This window comes from Hypanus sabinus, chromosome 13 (assembly GCF_030144855.1).
Source record: "Hypanus sabinus isolate sHypSab1 chromosome 13, sHypSab1.hap1, whole genome shotgun sequence".
NCBI classification, from domain to species: Eukaryota; Metazoa; Chordata; class Chondrichthyes; order Myliobatiformes; family Dasyatidae; genus Hypanus; species Hypanus sabinus.
The window spans coordinates 90267476-90284731 of NC_082718.1; the positions used below are offsets into that span (position 1 = coordinate 90267476).

The following is a 17256-nucleotide window of genomic DNA, read 5'->3' on the forward strand; positions in this document are numbered from 1 at the left end:
ACACACTGTTTCCTGAAGCCCCATATTGCCAGCTGCTGTGTGCAAAACAAAAAGACCTTGAGAATGTTAGGCAGGATGAAGCAGCGAAGAGAGAAAACTAAAATAATCACACCTTCTGAGTTTCCCCAAATAAGTGACTCTTCCCACTCAGCAAAGTGCAAACAGATTATTTCATAGTTGGAGGATGAACTACAGGACATTTGCCATTTGCCATCTCCTTTCATTTCTGTGTATCAAGACCAACTCCTTATTGCACCTCCAATATGGAAAATGGGACTGAATTCTTTTCATTCTTAGTTGGAAGAAATGTTTCCCAGAAGGGCAAATATCACATTGCCGTTGATTGTCAGGGTGAGCGTAGCACCTTACAGTATCATGCATTTTGTCTTATATTTTCCATTCCAACAAACGTGACTTATTTTCAGAATCAAAATTAGATTTAATATCACCGGCATATGTCGTGAAATTTGTTAACTTTGCGGCAGCAGTACAATGAAATACATGATAAACAAATATAAAGAATAAAACTGAGTTACATTAAGTATATATAAATATATTAAATAGGTAAGTTAAAATAAGTAGTGCAAATAATGTAAAAGTAGAAAGGTAGTGTTCATGGTTCAATGTCCATCCAGAAATTGGATGGCACAGGGGACAAAGCTGTTTCTGACTCATTGAGTGAGTGCCTTCAGGTTTCTGTACCTCCTTCCCAATGTGTGAAGAGGACATGTCTTGGCTGGTGGGGATCCTTAATGATGGATGCTACCTTCCTGAGGCACTGCTTCAGTTTCATTTTATTAGTGTTAGGAAGCACACAACTTTACCAGGATTAGATAGTGTAAGATGCCATCAACTGTGCAAGTATCACTGTGAGTGCTGCATATCAATTTTGAGATCTACGTTAACTTGAAAAGAGTCCAGTCCCTCGAAGAGCAGCTGATTGGTATTAAGATCAATGCCTTATAAAATAGCAATATATTATAGTACTATCTGTAACTGAGACATCATGAAATACTAAAAGATATATATTTTTGTCAATCTGTGCCTATCTAAATTTGTATAAAATTTCAACCCCTCTTTCAAAATTTTCCCACTTTATTTGATTTCCAAACACAACCAAACAACACCATCCTTGCAGTTATATAGGACCCTGGTCAGACCCCACTTGGAGTACAGTGCTCAGTTCTGGTTGCCTCACTACAGGAAGGATGTGGAAGCCATAGAAAAGGTGCAGAGGAGATTTACAAGGATGTTGCCTGGATTGAGGAGCATGCCTTATGAGAATAGGTTGAGTGAACTTGCCCTTTTCTCCTTGGAGCGAAGGAGGATGAGAGGTGACCTGATAGAAGTGTACAAGATGATGAGAGGCATTGATCGTGTGGATAGTCAGAGGCTTTTTCCCAGGGCTGAAATGGTTGCCACAAGAGGACATAAGTTTTAAGGTGCTGGGGAGTAGGTACAGAGGAGATTCAGGGGTAAGCTTTTTACTCAGAGATTGGTGAGGGCGTGGAATGCACTGCCAGCAACGGTGATGGAGGCGGTGTGGTGAACTACATATACCTGTCTGGACACGCCCCTCCTACTGACTGCTCCTGTGGCTCCTCCCACTGACCCCGGTAGAAAGGCGATTGGAGCCACAGACCCTTCCTCAGTCTCCAGGATGTTGTGTTGTGGTCGCTTGCTGCTTGTGCTTTCTTCCAACCAATAAAAGCCTACCTTAACCCACGTCTCAGAGTTACTGATGGTGCATCAGGCGGATAAGATAGGGTCTTTTAAAAGTCTTTTCGATAGGTACATGGAGCTTAGTAAAATAGAGTGCTATGGGTAAGCATAGTAATTGCTAAGGTAGGGACATGTTCAGCACAACTTTGTGGGCCAAAGGGCCTGTATTGTGCTGTAGGTTTACTATGTTTCTATTTTTCTAGCCTTGTTCAATCGTGTCAGTGCTACAATATCAGAAGTTCACTGAAATTGAATGAACTCAATCTCTAAGCTTCATCCCAAATCTGGAGCTCTCAGTTTCCTCTCTTCATTTTCTGTTTGGCATTAATTTCTTTTTCAATAAAAAGCACTTTGACAAGTCTTCCTACAGATGGAAAGTGCTGTAAAGTGCAATTGGCCACTACAAATGGTGAAGACATAAAGGGAAATTATGCTATAGGGAAACTGAAATGCAAGAAACAAACAAAATAGCTGCTGGATATTTTGCCAGTATATTTATTTTAGATTTCCAGCATCTGCATTAATTTTAAAAATTTTAATTCAGCTGACACTACTATTACTTGTGTCATTCAATCCCTAAACAAAAGAAATTTAAAATTCAAAACAATGATTTCATATTTCAAAGATTGTCCTGTTGGCAGCGCCGTCGGGACCGGTTCCTAAACTGCAATTTGATTGGTTGCCCCTGCAGTGGGTGTTGCGTTTGTTCATTGAGAAGCTGGTCTTCGTTCGTACGCTGGGAAAATGGTGAGTTTATGGAGCTTGGGAGCCGTGCGTTGCAGTGCCGTCGTTTGTTTTCCCTTTGGTTGTCTTGATAACAACAAAACGCGTTGGATCTTTCAACGTGCCTAATGCTCGAGCAATGGATTTAAGAGGTCCAGGGGCGGTGGTTGGTGTCTAGGGCCTGCAAGTGAGTTTGGGGCAGTCACATGATGCCTGTCAGCTGGAGTGGACGAGCCTCTGCTCGGGGGTAGGGGCTGTTCAGGCAAGTGGCGGTGGTACCATCCAGCAGCAACAGCCCAGCTGCCTCCCCTTCTTCCTGTGTTGTATGAATGATCTGTGCAATAGTCAGTCCCTGGTCATGCGATTTTTAATAAAAGACTATATCGGTGTTGGAAAAAATAATAGAATTGTCATGCTATTTTATTAATCAGGAATATCCATTAAAGTATGACCAATTTAAAATGTTTAATTGTTTTATTTTGTTTACCGTTTCAACGAAACATATAGTTTGACCTAACTCCAGAATGACTTAAAACTGGGGTTACCAACCTGGGGTCCATGGACCCCTTGCTTAATGGTGTTGGTCCATGGCGTAAAAAAGGTTAAGGCTTAAAGCCTTGTAGAATATGCCTTTTTATGCTGCAGGAAGTAAAATGAAGCGTCTTTGTAGGCCTCTTGACCCCCTCCGTAATGCTTCGGAGGAAGTAAGCTTTCCTGTCTGCTTAAAGTTAATTGCCAAACAATTGAAAGTTATGCACGTGTAAACAGAGCTGGTACAACCTCAGGAGAATTTAATTTACACCCCATATGTTAAGTATTATTGGTTTCATGTAGACAATACTGTAGTTACCTTGTTAATAGTTGGTGTTGATGATTGAAACCTATTGAATGGTGAAAGGACTTGATAGAGTGAATGTGGAGAGAATGTTTCATAAGGTGGGAGAGTCTAAGACCAGAGGACATAGCAGAATAGAGGGGTATCCTTTTAGAACAGGGATGAGGAGAGATTTGTCTAGCCAGAGAGTGGTAAATCTATGGAATTCATTGCTACAGGCAACTGTGGAGGCAAAGCCTGTATGTATCTTTAAGACAGAGGTTGATGGATTCTTGATTGGTCAGAGCATGAAGGGATACAGGAAGAAGGCAGGAGATTGGGGCTGAGGGGAAAATTGGATCAGCCATGATGAAATGGTGGAACAGATTTGATAGGCCAAATGGCCTAATTCTGCTCTTGAGTCTTAGAGGCTTATTATTAGCAATGTTTACGTCATTATTTTTTAAAATCTTTTACATAGTGGTATTTAAATATGAATTTGTTAAATTGCATTTTTTTAATTTTGGGAATAATTAATGTTATAACATTGAATTTAATATCATTATGTACATAAATATTTCTGCCACGTTTTCCAATACCAGTCAAGGAAGGTGCATCCATTAACCATCAGATGTTTTTGGTGTGATTAGTGTCATTTCTGGAGTTAGATTGTGCACCCATCAGAGCTATATCTCAAGTAATGCTAATTAATCAGTCAATATTGGGATTAGTAAAGTGACTACTTGTAGGGGCAGTTTTACTGAATAATCATGCAGATATTCTTTTGGATTTTATATATGTTGTGTTTTAGAGGTTTTTTAATGATCTTGAAATGGGAGTTAGGGTCATATTCAAAATTGGCAGTTTGATCTTGGTCTGGCATCTAAAATGAAGGTATTGAGTGAACTTGGTGAACTCTTATTTTTATTCTTTTGGACCACATCCAAGATGATTTGCTGTCAATCGTAAGCAATCATGCATTTACTTTCCTGAAAGCTAACGTGATAATTGATTTTAGAAGGATGGCAGTAATCTTTCAGCCTGTCCAGCTCCACTAGTTGTCATCAGGGATTATGCGTTTCAGACTATGGACATGTTACCTTTGTGGGTAGTTAAATGTCCAGAGAGGTCCATATCGATGGAAAAACATACTTAGCATTTGATGCACTTTTGAACACCCTGAAAAGGAGTGTTATCAATCCACAGACAAAGTTGAAACTGCTCACTGTACAAAAAGATACTTTGTTTATTAGGCAGTCCTGCATTTTCAGTTGTGAAAATTGGATAATGCTTGTCCTATTAAGAAGCAACCAATTTCAATTATGCTGTTTGTCAAATCAAGATTCTTGGTGTTGAAATTCTTCAGCCTGACTTGGCAACTTTAAATGCTGTCACTGTAAGTTCATGGGGTGCAGTTATCTGATGAAGAAAATGTTTGGCACGTACACGTAACCCTGTAAAAGTATCAGCAACAATAAAACACACGGAGTCTGGTTTTACTGTTAACAAAACAGTACTTTATTAGTAACTACGTCATACAGTAACTTAAACCAGGTAAATCAAGAGTTAATGGTGTTATGCATATATAGGTGTAAATAAAGTTCCCAAACTTATTCAAACTTGGGTGGCAAGAGTTACGGTCTTGGTATGGTATGTAAGAAAAGTTCAGTTCAAATGCACAGGTTAATTAGTGCAAGATGTTTGTAATCCAAAGGCGAATGTTGTGAGAAGGCAATTATGTCAATATTCCACAGATTCCACAACTGCAATACAAAATAACAATAGCAGTAGGTTTTATCCGAAGTTGTTCCACTCCACATGTGAAGCATCACCAACAGTGATCTTCAATGAATATCCTTTCAAACACAAGTGGTACTACACCTGAATTCAGCTATGGAACATCTGAAAGTGGTGGCCACAGGATACTCAAACAGAATCCATTTATGGATTATAACCAACAGTAGCTTATCACAAAGGGGACCTCCACCCAGGCAAGGGTCGACACACCAGTAGATTCCACAAGGTTACCCCAAACACACAATGTGATAGCCACTTATCCAGTTCCATGACATACGAAATAACTCCAACAGTGATCTGCCACGGGGGTGCCTTTCTTCAGTGAACTACCACACCCAAAGGGTAAACACTCACGTGGTATTCACAAAGATTTTCCCCTCCCCAGAGAACCCACTCCTGTGGATTAACTAAGTGACAATCACACTTTTGTATTTGATTGGAAACAAACTCACCCTAAAAACGGGCTACTTATGAGAGTCATTTATCAATACTCTGGATTGATCTCAACTCACCCCTTTTGGGCTACTGAAAGTTTAAACCAGTGACTGTTTCACTGGTGTTTTCCATTGACCGAATCCATCTTGGCTCTAACTGTGTGTGTCTGTGTGTCCTTGTACAATCTATCCTCGTTATATGTGGGGAATACATTCCTCGCAGTTGACACATAATGTGAATAATTATTTAAATAGAGAAAATAGGGATGCGTTCCAGAGGGCTTCCTAAATATATTTTAGCTGTAATTTATTCACATTTTCATACCAATACGATGCAAAAGCAGTACTGCAATGCAACATTTGTATTAAATTTCATCAATTTAAGGTAATATTCAATGTAATAAATCATAGAAAGTTAACATACTGGGGTGTACAGTACTCACCAACAGTGGCAGGTGTGTTCGCTCCGGGAGGTGAGTGGTTGTTGTGGTGTCGGGTGGCTTTACATGGATAAGGTGGATGTTGTGGGTCGTCGGGATCATCAAGCACAGCAAGGGGTGAAGGAAGACTCACAGAATTCTTAGAACTGCCGGCAGCAGGAGATGACACCGGTTTGAAGAAAGTGATGAGGGTTGTTTGCTTGGGAGCATTTTGTTTTTCAGCATAAATTTGCTTGTAGGGAAGAAGGGCTGACGGCAGGGAACGACAGAAATGCTGACTCCGTTCAGAACTTGGGTCTGTGTCCACTGCCATTTGTGCCAAGTGTTCCGACTTCCACCATTCCTTCACTGTTGGTAAACTCCTGGGATTTTCAAAATCGTCTGTTGCTTGCAGCATCTGAGAGATAGTTGCCGTAAAAAAAATGCCTTGAATGTGCATCACGCCTTGGTCGAATGGCAATGTTGTGTTAGGCGGCAGGAAACGCACTATTATGTTAGGGTGAATGCTGTCAAAATGTTTAGGATGGGCTGGCACATTGTCAAACAACAAAGGAACTTTAAAGGCAAGATCCTGTTCCTGGCAGTAACATCCCAGAACTGTGTTACCTTCATCTGATGCTGCTCTGTTCATAATTTCCAACTTTTTTTCAAGTGTTAAAGCAGTTCTCTGTCACTCGGCTGATGGCCCAGGACGTGACATCAGATGCTTAGAAGGCATGGTTATATATTTCAAGCACAAAATCATTGCACCGTAGGTAAAAACTCAAAAAGTTTAAGAGCGCAAGATTGCATATCTACACCTTGCCAAAACCAATGCGAGACTTGTGGGAGTGAGATTGTGAGGCGTGTGCACCTGACTTGTATTGGCGGGAAAGTGGTGCTCTTTGCATAACTGAATCGGCATTGTCTGAAGACGCATATAACGAGGATAGGGTGTATATTCAAACCAAGCTGCAGAGAAACCATAACATCGATTGACCATCAAATAACTCCATGTCTGTCTCTCTGGAGCAGCTCAAATAGCGTCCAAAGTCAGTCTCATTCTCCCAGTGTTTTAAAGTGACGCTTCAGAAAATATGAACCCTCGGGGTACATAACATGTTAAAAATCTTTTACGGTATGCTGAAACTGGAAAGTGAATTTTGTCGACCTAGAAAAGAGTGAATGGCTTAAACGCTACTTTAGACTGTTAACTGCATATCCATGAGTTGATCAAATAAGCGTCATACAAAATCCATGTGGAAAATCCTGAGCTTGATGCTGATGTGAAATATAAACAACTAAAAGTTTTAGCTTCAAAAATTGACTTCCTAACCTATCATATCCAGTATCCAAGTATTTCTCCAAGCATGGTTTTGTTAACCACGAACTGATTATTGAGAGTGAACTCTTTCTACTGTTACCCTTGAATTCAAGGTGATGAGAAAGACTTGATATTGACCATTGCCAAGAACAGCCTTGTAAGCACTGTGATTTATTCATTTGTGGCAGGATTTTGATTTTGAATTACATCATGAAGCAATATATTATGCTCATTATGGTTTTATTGTAAGGTTTTAATAGTAACTATAATGTTTGAAGAGGCATTTAGACAGACGCATGAACAGGCGGGGATTGGATGGATACAGACAACATGCACGCTGTTGTGCAATTTAAGTTGGCATCATAGACATCGTGGGCCACAGGGCCTTCTGTAATGTACTGACCTGTTCTATTTATTCCTGTTAATATGCATGTGTAGAAGAGTTTATAAAAACTTCTTGTTTTCCATTTTTCCTACAGTTGGTGCTGGTTTTGGGAGACCTTCATATTCCTCACCGCTGTAATACTTTACCAGCTAAGTTCAAGAAGTTGTTGGTACCTGGTAAGATCCAACACATTTTGTGCACAGGAAATCTTTGCACCAAAGAGAGCTATGATTATCTTAAAACACTGGCTGGAGATGTCCACATTGTCAGAGGAGACTTTGATGAGGTAAGGGATACTCTAAATATCATATTTTTTGGCTGCTATAGAAATTCATCATCTCTGAACAATCAATGAAAAAGAATAATAGCACCATATTTGTAAATCAATTATTTTCATGCCCCCAGTCTCCCTTCAAACAGTGATTCTTTGTTGGTACATCATTGAACTTTTTCTTTTCTCAGTAGTTTGTAGAATGGGTATTTGACCACAGGAATTATGACAGTATATTCTTCACCCTTAAGAGTAAAGATCTTAGCATTTCTGCATGTTTTTCCGTGGTGTTACAAAGATCAGCTCACTTAGACATATAGTACTGTGATAAAAGCCTTAAGCACATACATACGTAATGATCAATAAACCAATTGTTTGACATCAAATTACCTTTCCTGGTGTTTCAGGGCCGAGTGCGCCTGCACCTGCACCACCCCCCACCCTGGCACTCCTTCTCTGCCACCTGTCCCACACCTGCAGTACTCCACCCTCACCATTCCTAATAACCTTTGCTCCCATGAGATTTACCAACTTTTTTTTTCCCCTCTAAGTTTATTCTCAAAATGTTTTCAGTTTTACCTCTCCCAATTGTATGGATAAGATGTCCCACTATTAGGAACACTCCATTCTGTTTATGACCATGCTGACATGATCAATGGTTGTTTGCTTTGGATTTTCCTTATTCCCCTAAGCTTTGGATTTATAACAATAGAAAACCTTATTACATTGTAGTATCTACACATAGATTTAAATATAATGCCAGGAAGTTGTAGGATTAATTGGCATACATGCTATGCCAGAAATAAGATTGGTGCATTTAAGCTTAAATATTTTACTGGTAAAAATAAAACTGCAAAGCATTTCACTAGTTGTGGAAAATATTTTTCATTTCATTCTTTCAGAAGTTGGTATTGGAAATAATTAAAAATTACAACTTCTGTATCAATCCATCATTTTCACATACAAAAATTCCTATTTCTTCCCACTCTGAATTTAGGTTTCTGTGTATTTAGTCTACTTCACTCTTCCTGTTTGGTGAGTAACGAACCTTGCTAAATTTTGCATTGCAGAGTTGCAATATTTAACCTTTGAGTTGTCTGTGCTAGATCAGAAACTGGATTACAGCAGATTGCTACTCTACACAGCCACTGGAAACTTGGGACAACAAACATGTCTGACTATCATGCAGATCAGATGTGTTACCTATCAAGGCTAATTTTCATTATTGCTTCTTCTTTGCCTGATATCAAATAGAACATTGCAAAATCCCAGTTTTCTCTACCAACTACTAGTTTTCCCGTGAAAGGCTAGAATATCCAAACTGTAGGCAATTTATATTTTAATTAATATTCATGCACTCAGAATAGGTATGTAATGAACAATTCTCATTTTCAATTAATTTCCTTCTTGTGTAATACGGTATACTATTTCCTGAAAATATTGCTTCACCTTGCAAGATTTTAGCAAATTGTTTCATTGGTGTGTGACACGATGAGCAAACTTGTAGAATCTGTACTTAAAATATCATTCAAATGTTAGTTTTCTAATTGCACACTGATCCTGTTGGGATTAAAGATTTTCAAATCAACATGGTACCAGCTTTTTTTAAAAAAAATATCAGGTGGATGGTGCAAATGCATGGAATACCCTTTTTTGCTGCTAGATATTATTCCTGCAAAATATCCAAATTATCAATTGAGGCTTTTAACAATAAGATCAGTATATGAGACAGTTACATTTATCAAGTACACAACTCATCTCATTGTCACGAAAAGATCTGCAGTATTATGTGTTGGTTATCAGTTGATTTCAACAAATACGATAGGAATCTGTGTGGGAAAGCCTTTAAAATGAAAAGGCCGTTGCACTGGGTTAGTTTTACTCTCTCAACCTCGGAAGCCCTATTCTGGTGGTACGAGCTATCGACACAACTGGAGACTTCTCTGTTTGCAGTGGATGGCCACGATGTCTTTGGTATCTCGCACGCCCTTCTCCATGGAGCACTGCAGAACTGCCTTCCTGGCTGTTCGATCTCACTGTTGATCTCATCTGCCCAGTCCACTGAAACTGAATTCACATACTAGGATAGGCGTATCCTTATCTGACCGTCTCACCGGTATTTGAGGCAAACAGATTATCCTACCTAGTTTAGTCTGTCGAAGCAGTGTATGAGGGTGTGGCCACTGTCACATGCAAATAGTTACTTGGAGCAACAGGTGGGAGTTGAGTGTCCACTGAGGACCAAGGGTGAGTGAGCTGTCCCAAGGAGGACACGACAATCCCTTTCACCAGAGAGGTTACCCCTTCCTGGACACTCCATACAGTATTATAACTTAACAATTTAAAAACAGTTTTAGGAGCATGTTAAAATTGTTTCATATTATTTTCCTTTGAACTCTCTGTTGACTATGCACAATCAGCTGGCTAAAGAAAATAATGAGGTTGTAAAAGAACTGGGCATTTTTTCCATGCACTGTGCTTAATAAGCATAAAGCAGATAGCAGTGAATAATATGTCAAAACAGTATGTGCATATTTGAGTTTGCAATTTTTCTCAGTAAGTTTGTGTTCATATCCAGAGGAGAATGAGGAAGAGTAAATCATCTTTTTTTTTTCTATCCTTTGTATCATTTTCTTTGGCTAGTTCTCCATCATAATAATTAAGTGAGATGAACTGGATTATGACATTGTGTGTATTGGCATTCATCTTTTCACATTTAAGAATGATTGTCAGGTAAACACTGTTGTGTTCATTTCAGAATTTGAATTATCCAGAGCAGAAGGTGGTAACAGTGGGGCAATTCAAAATTGGATTGATCCATGGTCACCAGGTGATTCCCTGGGGAGACATGACTAGTCTGGCTCTACTGCAACGGCAGCTAGATGTAGATATCCTCATATCTGGACACACGCACAAGTTTGAGGCCTTTGAACAAGAGAGCAAGTTCTATATCAATCCAGGTTCAGCCACAGGTGCCGGTAATGCACTGGAAGGGTAAGTACTTTGGATATAGAATAAAATAAATGACATGAAGATAATTTAATTTGTATCTCATTAATTTTCTACCATAATACTTCTGGTTACTACTGTGAAAATTTTAAATTAATTCATTAAGTTTATTCTGGGAGGGGTTGGGGTGTTAAGATGATCAATTCCCCATATAAAGGAAGAATCTTGCCCTTGGCTACAGTTGGGGGAAAATGGTATGATAGTTTCAGGTACCCCATCCACAAAGAAGCAGGCACCATTCCAGCTTGCAGCTTAATATTGCCAGGTACAATTTAGTCAAACATGAATACCATTCATATACTGTAGATTTGTATTCTTCTGTGTCATTTGACTTTCTAATGTCTGGATTATTGAAGCTTTAATTCAAACAACCTATGTTGACATTGCTCAGTTAGCACACCTTTTGAATTAGTCATGAATTTTAAGTCCCAAGTTTACCAATGGATTTGCAAATCCTCTGATTCAAGTGGACATCCAAAAGTGTCATGAAAATTCAAAAAAGGTGGCAGAAACTTGGAATTAAAAACAGAAAACATGGATGAGGTAGCATGTGGGAGATGAAACAGAACGGATCTGAGACACCTCATCTAAAACATCTAAAGAGAAAGCTGCTGGTTTTCAGTTGCAGAGAAGGTGGATATGGGAATGGGTAGAAGAAAGGAAATATTTCATAAAATGTGTTAATTTGGTAGTTGCAGCAAGCCAAACGATATTAATAAAGGAAATTTGAGTCAAAAATTAAAAAAGCCTGTTTGGCAGAAATGGCTATTGCTGCTACAACAGAATGAGTTATCTAGGTCTTCATCACTTTCACTGAACTGTGAGAGGACAGGCCTTGCACTCAGTTTTCCAAATTCACTGAAAGCACCAGCCTAAAATCAGGCCGACAACACTGGTATTGAGGTTTTTGCTATACTCAGGCAACTACGTTGGGCAGCCATGTTATCATATTCAAAAATGTACAGTCTATTCTGAGCTCTGTTAGGGAAAGATTGCCAAGTAAACAAAAAAAAAAAGATTTGTGGCAGTAGTCAAAAGTTTCCTTGAAGAAATGCAACAAATGGACAGGATTGAAAAAAGCTACAGAAAATTGTAAAAATACTCTGCTCCATCATGGGTACCAGCCTCCATAGTATCCAAGACATCTTCAGGGAGTGGTGCCTCAGAAAGATGGTGTCCATCACCCAGGATGTGCTCTCTTCTCATTGTTACCGTCAGGATGGAGGTATAGAAGCCTGAAGGTCCACAGTTAGCGATTCAGGAACAGCTTCCCCTCTGTGATCTGATTCCTAAATGGACATTGAACCCTTGAACACTGTCTCATTTTTTTATATATTATTTGTTTTTGTACTTTTTAATTTAACTATTTAATATACATATATACTTACTGTAATTGATCTTATTTTTTCATGTATTGCATTGTACTGCTGCTGCTAAATATTTTGATTCCTCCTTGGGAATCTGGCTCATTTAGTGCTTGAAATGCAAAAACGTGTGGGATAGATTTGAGTACCAGCAGTCCATATACCAGGAGATCAGAGGCCTGTGGAAGGAGCAAATTGCCACACTACATGCTTGTCTGCCCCCATTAGTCACAAAAAGCTTGTGGGACAAGCTGTGCTTAATTAGTTCTGGCATTTCAAAGGTGTTTATCTGTGGAATTTTCCAAGATGAAATAATGTACAATATTGACATGAATCCCATTTCATTAGAAATTACCATAAAAATTAAAATTGCCATATAAATAAAACCAATTATGAAACATTGGAAATTTCCTTTATCTTACATTCTGTTCCTTGAAAATGTAGATGGATTAGTGTATTCATTCAAAATTCAGAAATTCTACAGGTAAAATGAAATATCAATGGGCATAGTCAAGAATGCGATTTGGTCTGTTCATTTAATAAATAACTCAAAGACAACTTCAGTCTTGTGTTTCATATAGTTTAATGAGGTACTGTAGCAGTGTGCTACACGCAGCGCTGCAATAACGACACGGAGTCGGTGAGCTGCAGTTACAAAAGAGGTTTATTCAAACGTGGTGGCCTCGCTTTAAAGCCTTCCTGATCCCGCCCTCCCTGGGTGGGAATGCTGTAAGGGGTGCATATTCACAGTCCCATCCTGTGCGCAGGCTTTTCCCTTTGCTGGTGAAGCAGGCTTGGTGCCCTCTTTGGGACCTGCCTCAATGACGGCGCGCACCGCTTTGTGAGCTGGTTCGAGTGCGCTGGGAAGTGGGTTGCCACGTAACCCCCCCCCCCCCCCCCCCAGAACCGGCGATACACCCCCCCAATGTCCACAGTCTGGGTCGGACTCTGTTTGGGAGGTCTGCCCCTGCGCCATGGTGCCTGAATCTCGACCGGCTGCGCCAAGTCCACATGGGCCGGTTTGAGTCGGTCCACCGTGAAAACCTCCTCTTTCCCCCCAATGTCCAGCACGAATGTGGACCCTTTGTTTCTGATCACCGTAAACGGCCCCTTGTAGGGCTGCTGTAGCGGTGCCCGATATCCGCCCTGTCGTACAAAAACGAACTTACAGTTTTGCAGGTCTTTGGGTACGCAGGTCGGGTTCTGCCCATGCTGTGAAGTGGGTATAGGGGCCAGGTTACTGAGCCTCTCGCGTAGTCTGCCCAGGACTGCTGCGGGTTCGTCCTTTTGCCCCCTTGGGGCCGGTATGAACTCTCCTGGGACGACCAGGGTTGCGCTGTACACCAACTCGGCTGACGAGGTGTGCAGATCCTCTTTGGGCACTGTGCGGATTCCAAGCAGGACCCAGGGGAGCGCGTCCATCCAGTTAGGCCCTTTGAGGCGGCCCATGAGAGCCGACCTCAGGTGACGGTGGAAACGCTCCACTAGTCCGTTCGACTGGGTGGTAGGCAGTTGTGTGGTGCAGCTGTGTCCCCAAAAGGCTAGCCATAGCTGACCACAGGCTGGAGGTGAACTGGGCACCTCTGTCGGAGGTAATGTGGGCCGGTACACCAAAGCGAGATACCCAGGTGGCGATCAGTGCCCGGGCATAAGGTTGGGAGGTGGTGTCAGTGAGCAGGACTGCCTCTGGCCATCTTGTGAACCGGTCCACAATAGTCAGGAGGTGCCGTGCTACTTGCGACACTGGCAGGGGGCCCACGATATCCACATGAATGTGGTTGAAATGCCGGCGGGTGGGGTGGAACTGCTGCGGCAGAGCTTTGGTGTGCTGCTGCACCTTGGCTGTTTGGCAGTGTATGCACATTTTGGCCCATTCACTGACCTGCTTGCGGAGTCCGTGCCAAATGAACCTGTTGGCTACCATCGGAACGGTAGCCCTGATGGAGGGGTGCGCTAAGTTGTGAATGGAGTTGAAAACGCGCCGCCGCCAGTCTGCCGGAATTACGGGGAGGGATTGGCCATTGGTGACGTCACAGAGTAGGGTCCTCTCACCTGGGCCTACGGGGAGGTCCTGGGGCTGCAAACTGGAGACTGCAGTCCTGTAACTAGGGATCTCCTCGTCTGCCTGCTGCGCCTCCGTCAGTGCTTCATAGTCTATACCCTGGGACAGGGTTTGGATGTTAGGGCAGGAGAGGGCGTCCGCCACGACATTGTCCTTTCCCGAGACATGCCGGACATCCGTCATGTATTCGGAGATGTGGGACAGATGTCACTGCTGGCAGGACGACCAGGGGTCGGATGCTTTCATAAACGCAAAGGTAAGCGGTTTGTGGTCCGTGAACGCGGTGAAGGGCCTACCTTCTAAGAAGTACCTGAAATGCCAGATTGCCAAGTATAGCGCCAACAGTTCCCGGTCGAAAGCACTGTATTTGAGCTTGGGTGGTCGTAGGTGTTTGCTGAAAAACGCCAGGGGTTGCCAGCGACCCTCGATAAGTTGTTCCAGCACTCCACCAACTGCCTTGTTAGATGCGTCCACTGTGAAGGCGGTAGGGACGTCCGTTCTGGGGTGCACTAGCATCGTGGCGTTTGCAAGGCTTCTTTGGTTTTAATGAAAGCAGTGGTGGACTCCTCGTCCCAGGTAATGTCCTTGCCCTTACCTGACATCAGGGCGAACAGGGGGCGCATGATTCGGGCAGCTGAAGGGAGAAAGTGGTGGTAGAAATTCACCATACCCACGAATTCCTGAAGGCCTTTGTGTTGGGTCAGGGGAAATGGCGGACCACGTCTACCTTGGCGGGCAGAGGGGTTGCCCCGTCTTTAGTAATCCTGTGGCCCAGGAAGTCGATGGTGTCGAGCCCGAACTGGCATTTGGCCGGGTTGATTGTCAGGCCGTGAATTCACTCAGTTGGGCGTATTGACGGAGGTGGGACTCTCCTCCTTGGCTTTCCACAGCACGTCTGCCCGGGCCGCCACCTTCTGGGGGTCGCTGAAATCCGCGTCGGACAGCAGCAGGTGTATGTCCTCAGGCAACTGCTCCAGGAATGCCTGCTCAAACAGGAGGCAGGGCTTGTGACCTCCAGCCAGGGACAGCATCTCATTCATCAAAGCCGACGGTGGTCAGGTGCAGTAAGCGGGCAGCTCGCTCGCGCCGTGAGAGTCCGAAAGTCCTTATGAGCAAGGCTTTGAATTCTGTGTATTTGCCGTCCGCTGGGGGCGATTGTATGAACTCCTCAACATGGGCGGCTGTCTCCTGGTCGAGGGAGCTCACCACATAGTAGTAACGTGTGGCATCCAAGGTTATCTGCCAAATGTGGAATTGGGCTTCTGCTTGCTGGAACCATAGGTGAGGTCGCAGCGTCCAGAAGCTTGGCAGTTTTAATGAAACTACATGAACAGATGCGGCGTCGTTCATCTCCGGTCCAAATATTGTTTGGGCCGTTGGGGTCACCAATTGTAGCGGTGTGCTACACGCAACGCTGCAATAACGACACGGAGTCGGTGAGCTGCAGTTAGAAAAGAGGTTTATTCAAACTTTGTGGCCTCGCTTTAAAGCCTTCCTGATCCCACTGTTCCCGGGCGGGAATGCTGTATTCACAGTCCTGTCCCGCGCGCGGGCTTTTCCCCTTGCTGGTGAAGCAGGCTTGGCGCCCTCTTTGGGACCGGCCTCAATGCCGGCGCGCGCCGCTTTGTGAGCCAGTTCGAGTGCGCTGGGAAGTGGGTGGCCACAGTACCAAGTTAGATAGTTAATATTTTCTTAATATTCATTTCTTCATCGTGGCCTTGGTGAAGTTGAACAGAACATTCATTTCCAGTTTTCACTGAGATTTGATGCAAAAAACAAGCAATTTTGCATTTAACTTTGTCCATATTTGAAAAATGGTGATTCATTTGTGTAGAGACTAACTAATTTGTTTTCTTTTCCAGAAATATCATCCCTTCATTCGTACTAATGGACATTCAGGCATCCACAGTAGTCACTTACGTTTACCAGCTGATTTCTGATGATGTAAAAGTAGAACGGATTGAATACAAGAAGTCGTAATTTTTTGTCAGCTGTTTTTTATATGTATAATTTCACTCCTTTTCCCTTTCAATTTTATTTCCCTTTTCAACCTTGATCAAATTAATTGTATTATGTATGTGAATTGTATGTTTAATTTCCACTAAAACTAGTTGTTAACTATTCCAGCAATATGAAAGGAACTTTATTGAACAAACTGATATAAAGATAGGTTAGATCCTTGATGGAAAAAGGTGCAACATTCTTGAATTAAAGGGTTTTCAATCCTGTAAATATTACCTTTCAAAAATGGTGTAGTTTATCATGTAATTAATATGCATGACATTCTCAGCCATTGTTTTTTTTTGTTTCTGCTTTTTGAAGCCCTAGTGGTCCATATAAAATGCTTGTCTACCATTCCACAAATAAATGTAATCTCAAGCTCTTAATATTGATTCTGTTTTCTTAATGAAAATTTATCCAGTTACATTTGTTTACTCTTGTGTATTTGTTTATTCTTGACAAATTTGTTTTTTCAGCACTTTGAAATACAAGTATTCCAAAATAGCCTAGTTACTGATTTTTGATTTCAAATAGAGTACACTAAAGAATGACAACTTCTGAATTTGTTGACTGAGCTTGGTATTGCTCTTCTGATACTTTTATTGTAATGGTTATTATTAAGGATTTTTGGGAATTGGGGAACTTGTTGACGAGTACAAATGAGTACAGTGAACAGCTTCAAAAGGCGTCACTCAAGGAAAAAATGTGAACGCTACAATTTCTTTAGTCTACTCTTACAATATTTGAGATTCTGGTAGGGCAAAGGGAGGTGGTGTGTGTTTTATTATCAATTCTTGTTGGTGATCCAATGTGGCAATTATGTCAAACTCATGTTCCCCCAACTTGGAACACATATCGATCAAATGTAGACCATTCTATTTGCTTTGAGGGTTTTTCTTTGTGCTCATGACCACAGTTTATATACCACCAG

The 17256-nt window shown here is 41.8% G+C and overlaps 2 protein-coding genes across 2 annotated transcripts; one reads left to right on the plus strand and one right to left on the minus strand.

Annotated features, from left to right (window-relative positions):
• The first annotated feature begins 2357 nt into the window (after positions 1–2357).
• vps29 (VPS29 retromer complex component) lies at positions 2358–16711 on the plus strand. Its single transcript, XM_059988167.1, has 4 exons — positions 2358–2469; positions 7713–7904; positions 10648–10883; positions 16187–16711. Exons 1-4 carry the CDS (start codon positions 2467–2469, stop codon positions 16302–16304), a joined length of 549 nt encoding a protein of 182 aa, XP_059844150.1. The 5' UTR covers positions 2358–2466; the 3' UTR covers positions 16305–16711.
• Positions 4769–7695, minus strand: LOC132404113 (uncharacterized). Its single transcript, XM_059988164.1, has 2 exons — positions 5934–7695; positions 4769–5022 (listed from the first exon to the last, which is right to left on the minus strand). Exons 1-2 carry the CDS (start codon positions 6559–6561, stop codon positions 5000–5002), a joined length of 651 nt encoding a protein of 216 aa, XP_059844147.1. The 5' UTR covers positions 6562–7695; the 3' UTR covers positions 4769–4999.
• Positions 16712–17256: the final 545 nt, after the last annotated feature.

Bases quoted from the DNA above. Each gene is read 5' to 3' on its own strand.
- vps29 (XM_059988167.1), top strand. The intron at 7,905-10,647 runs GTAAGGGATACT...TGTTCATTTCAG, and splicing joins TCAGAGGAGACTTTGATGAG to AATTTGAATTATCCAGAGCA. The intron at 10,884-16,186 runs GTAAGTACTTTG...TTTCTTTTCCAG, and splicing joins GCCGGTAATGCACTGGAAGG to AAATATCATCCCTTCATTCG.
- LOC132404113 (XM_059988164.1), bottom strand. From the start codon at position 6,561: ATGAACAGAGCAGCATCAGATGAAGGTAACACAGTTCTGGGATGTTAC. The intron at 5,023-5,933 runs GTGAGTACTGTA...TTTGTATTGCAG, and splicing joins GAACACACCTGCCACTGTTG to TTGTGGAATCTGTGGAATAT.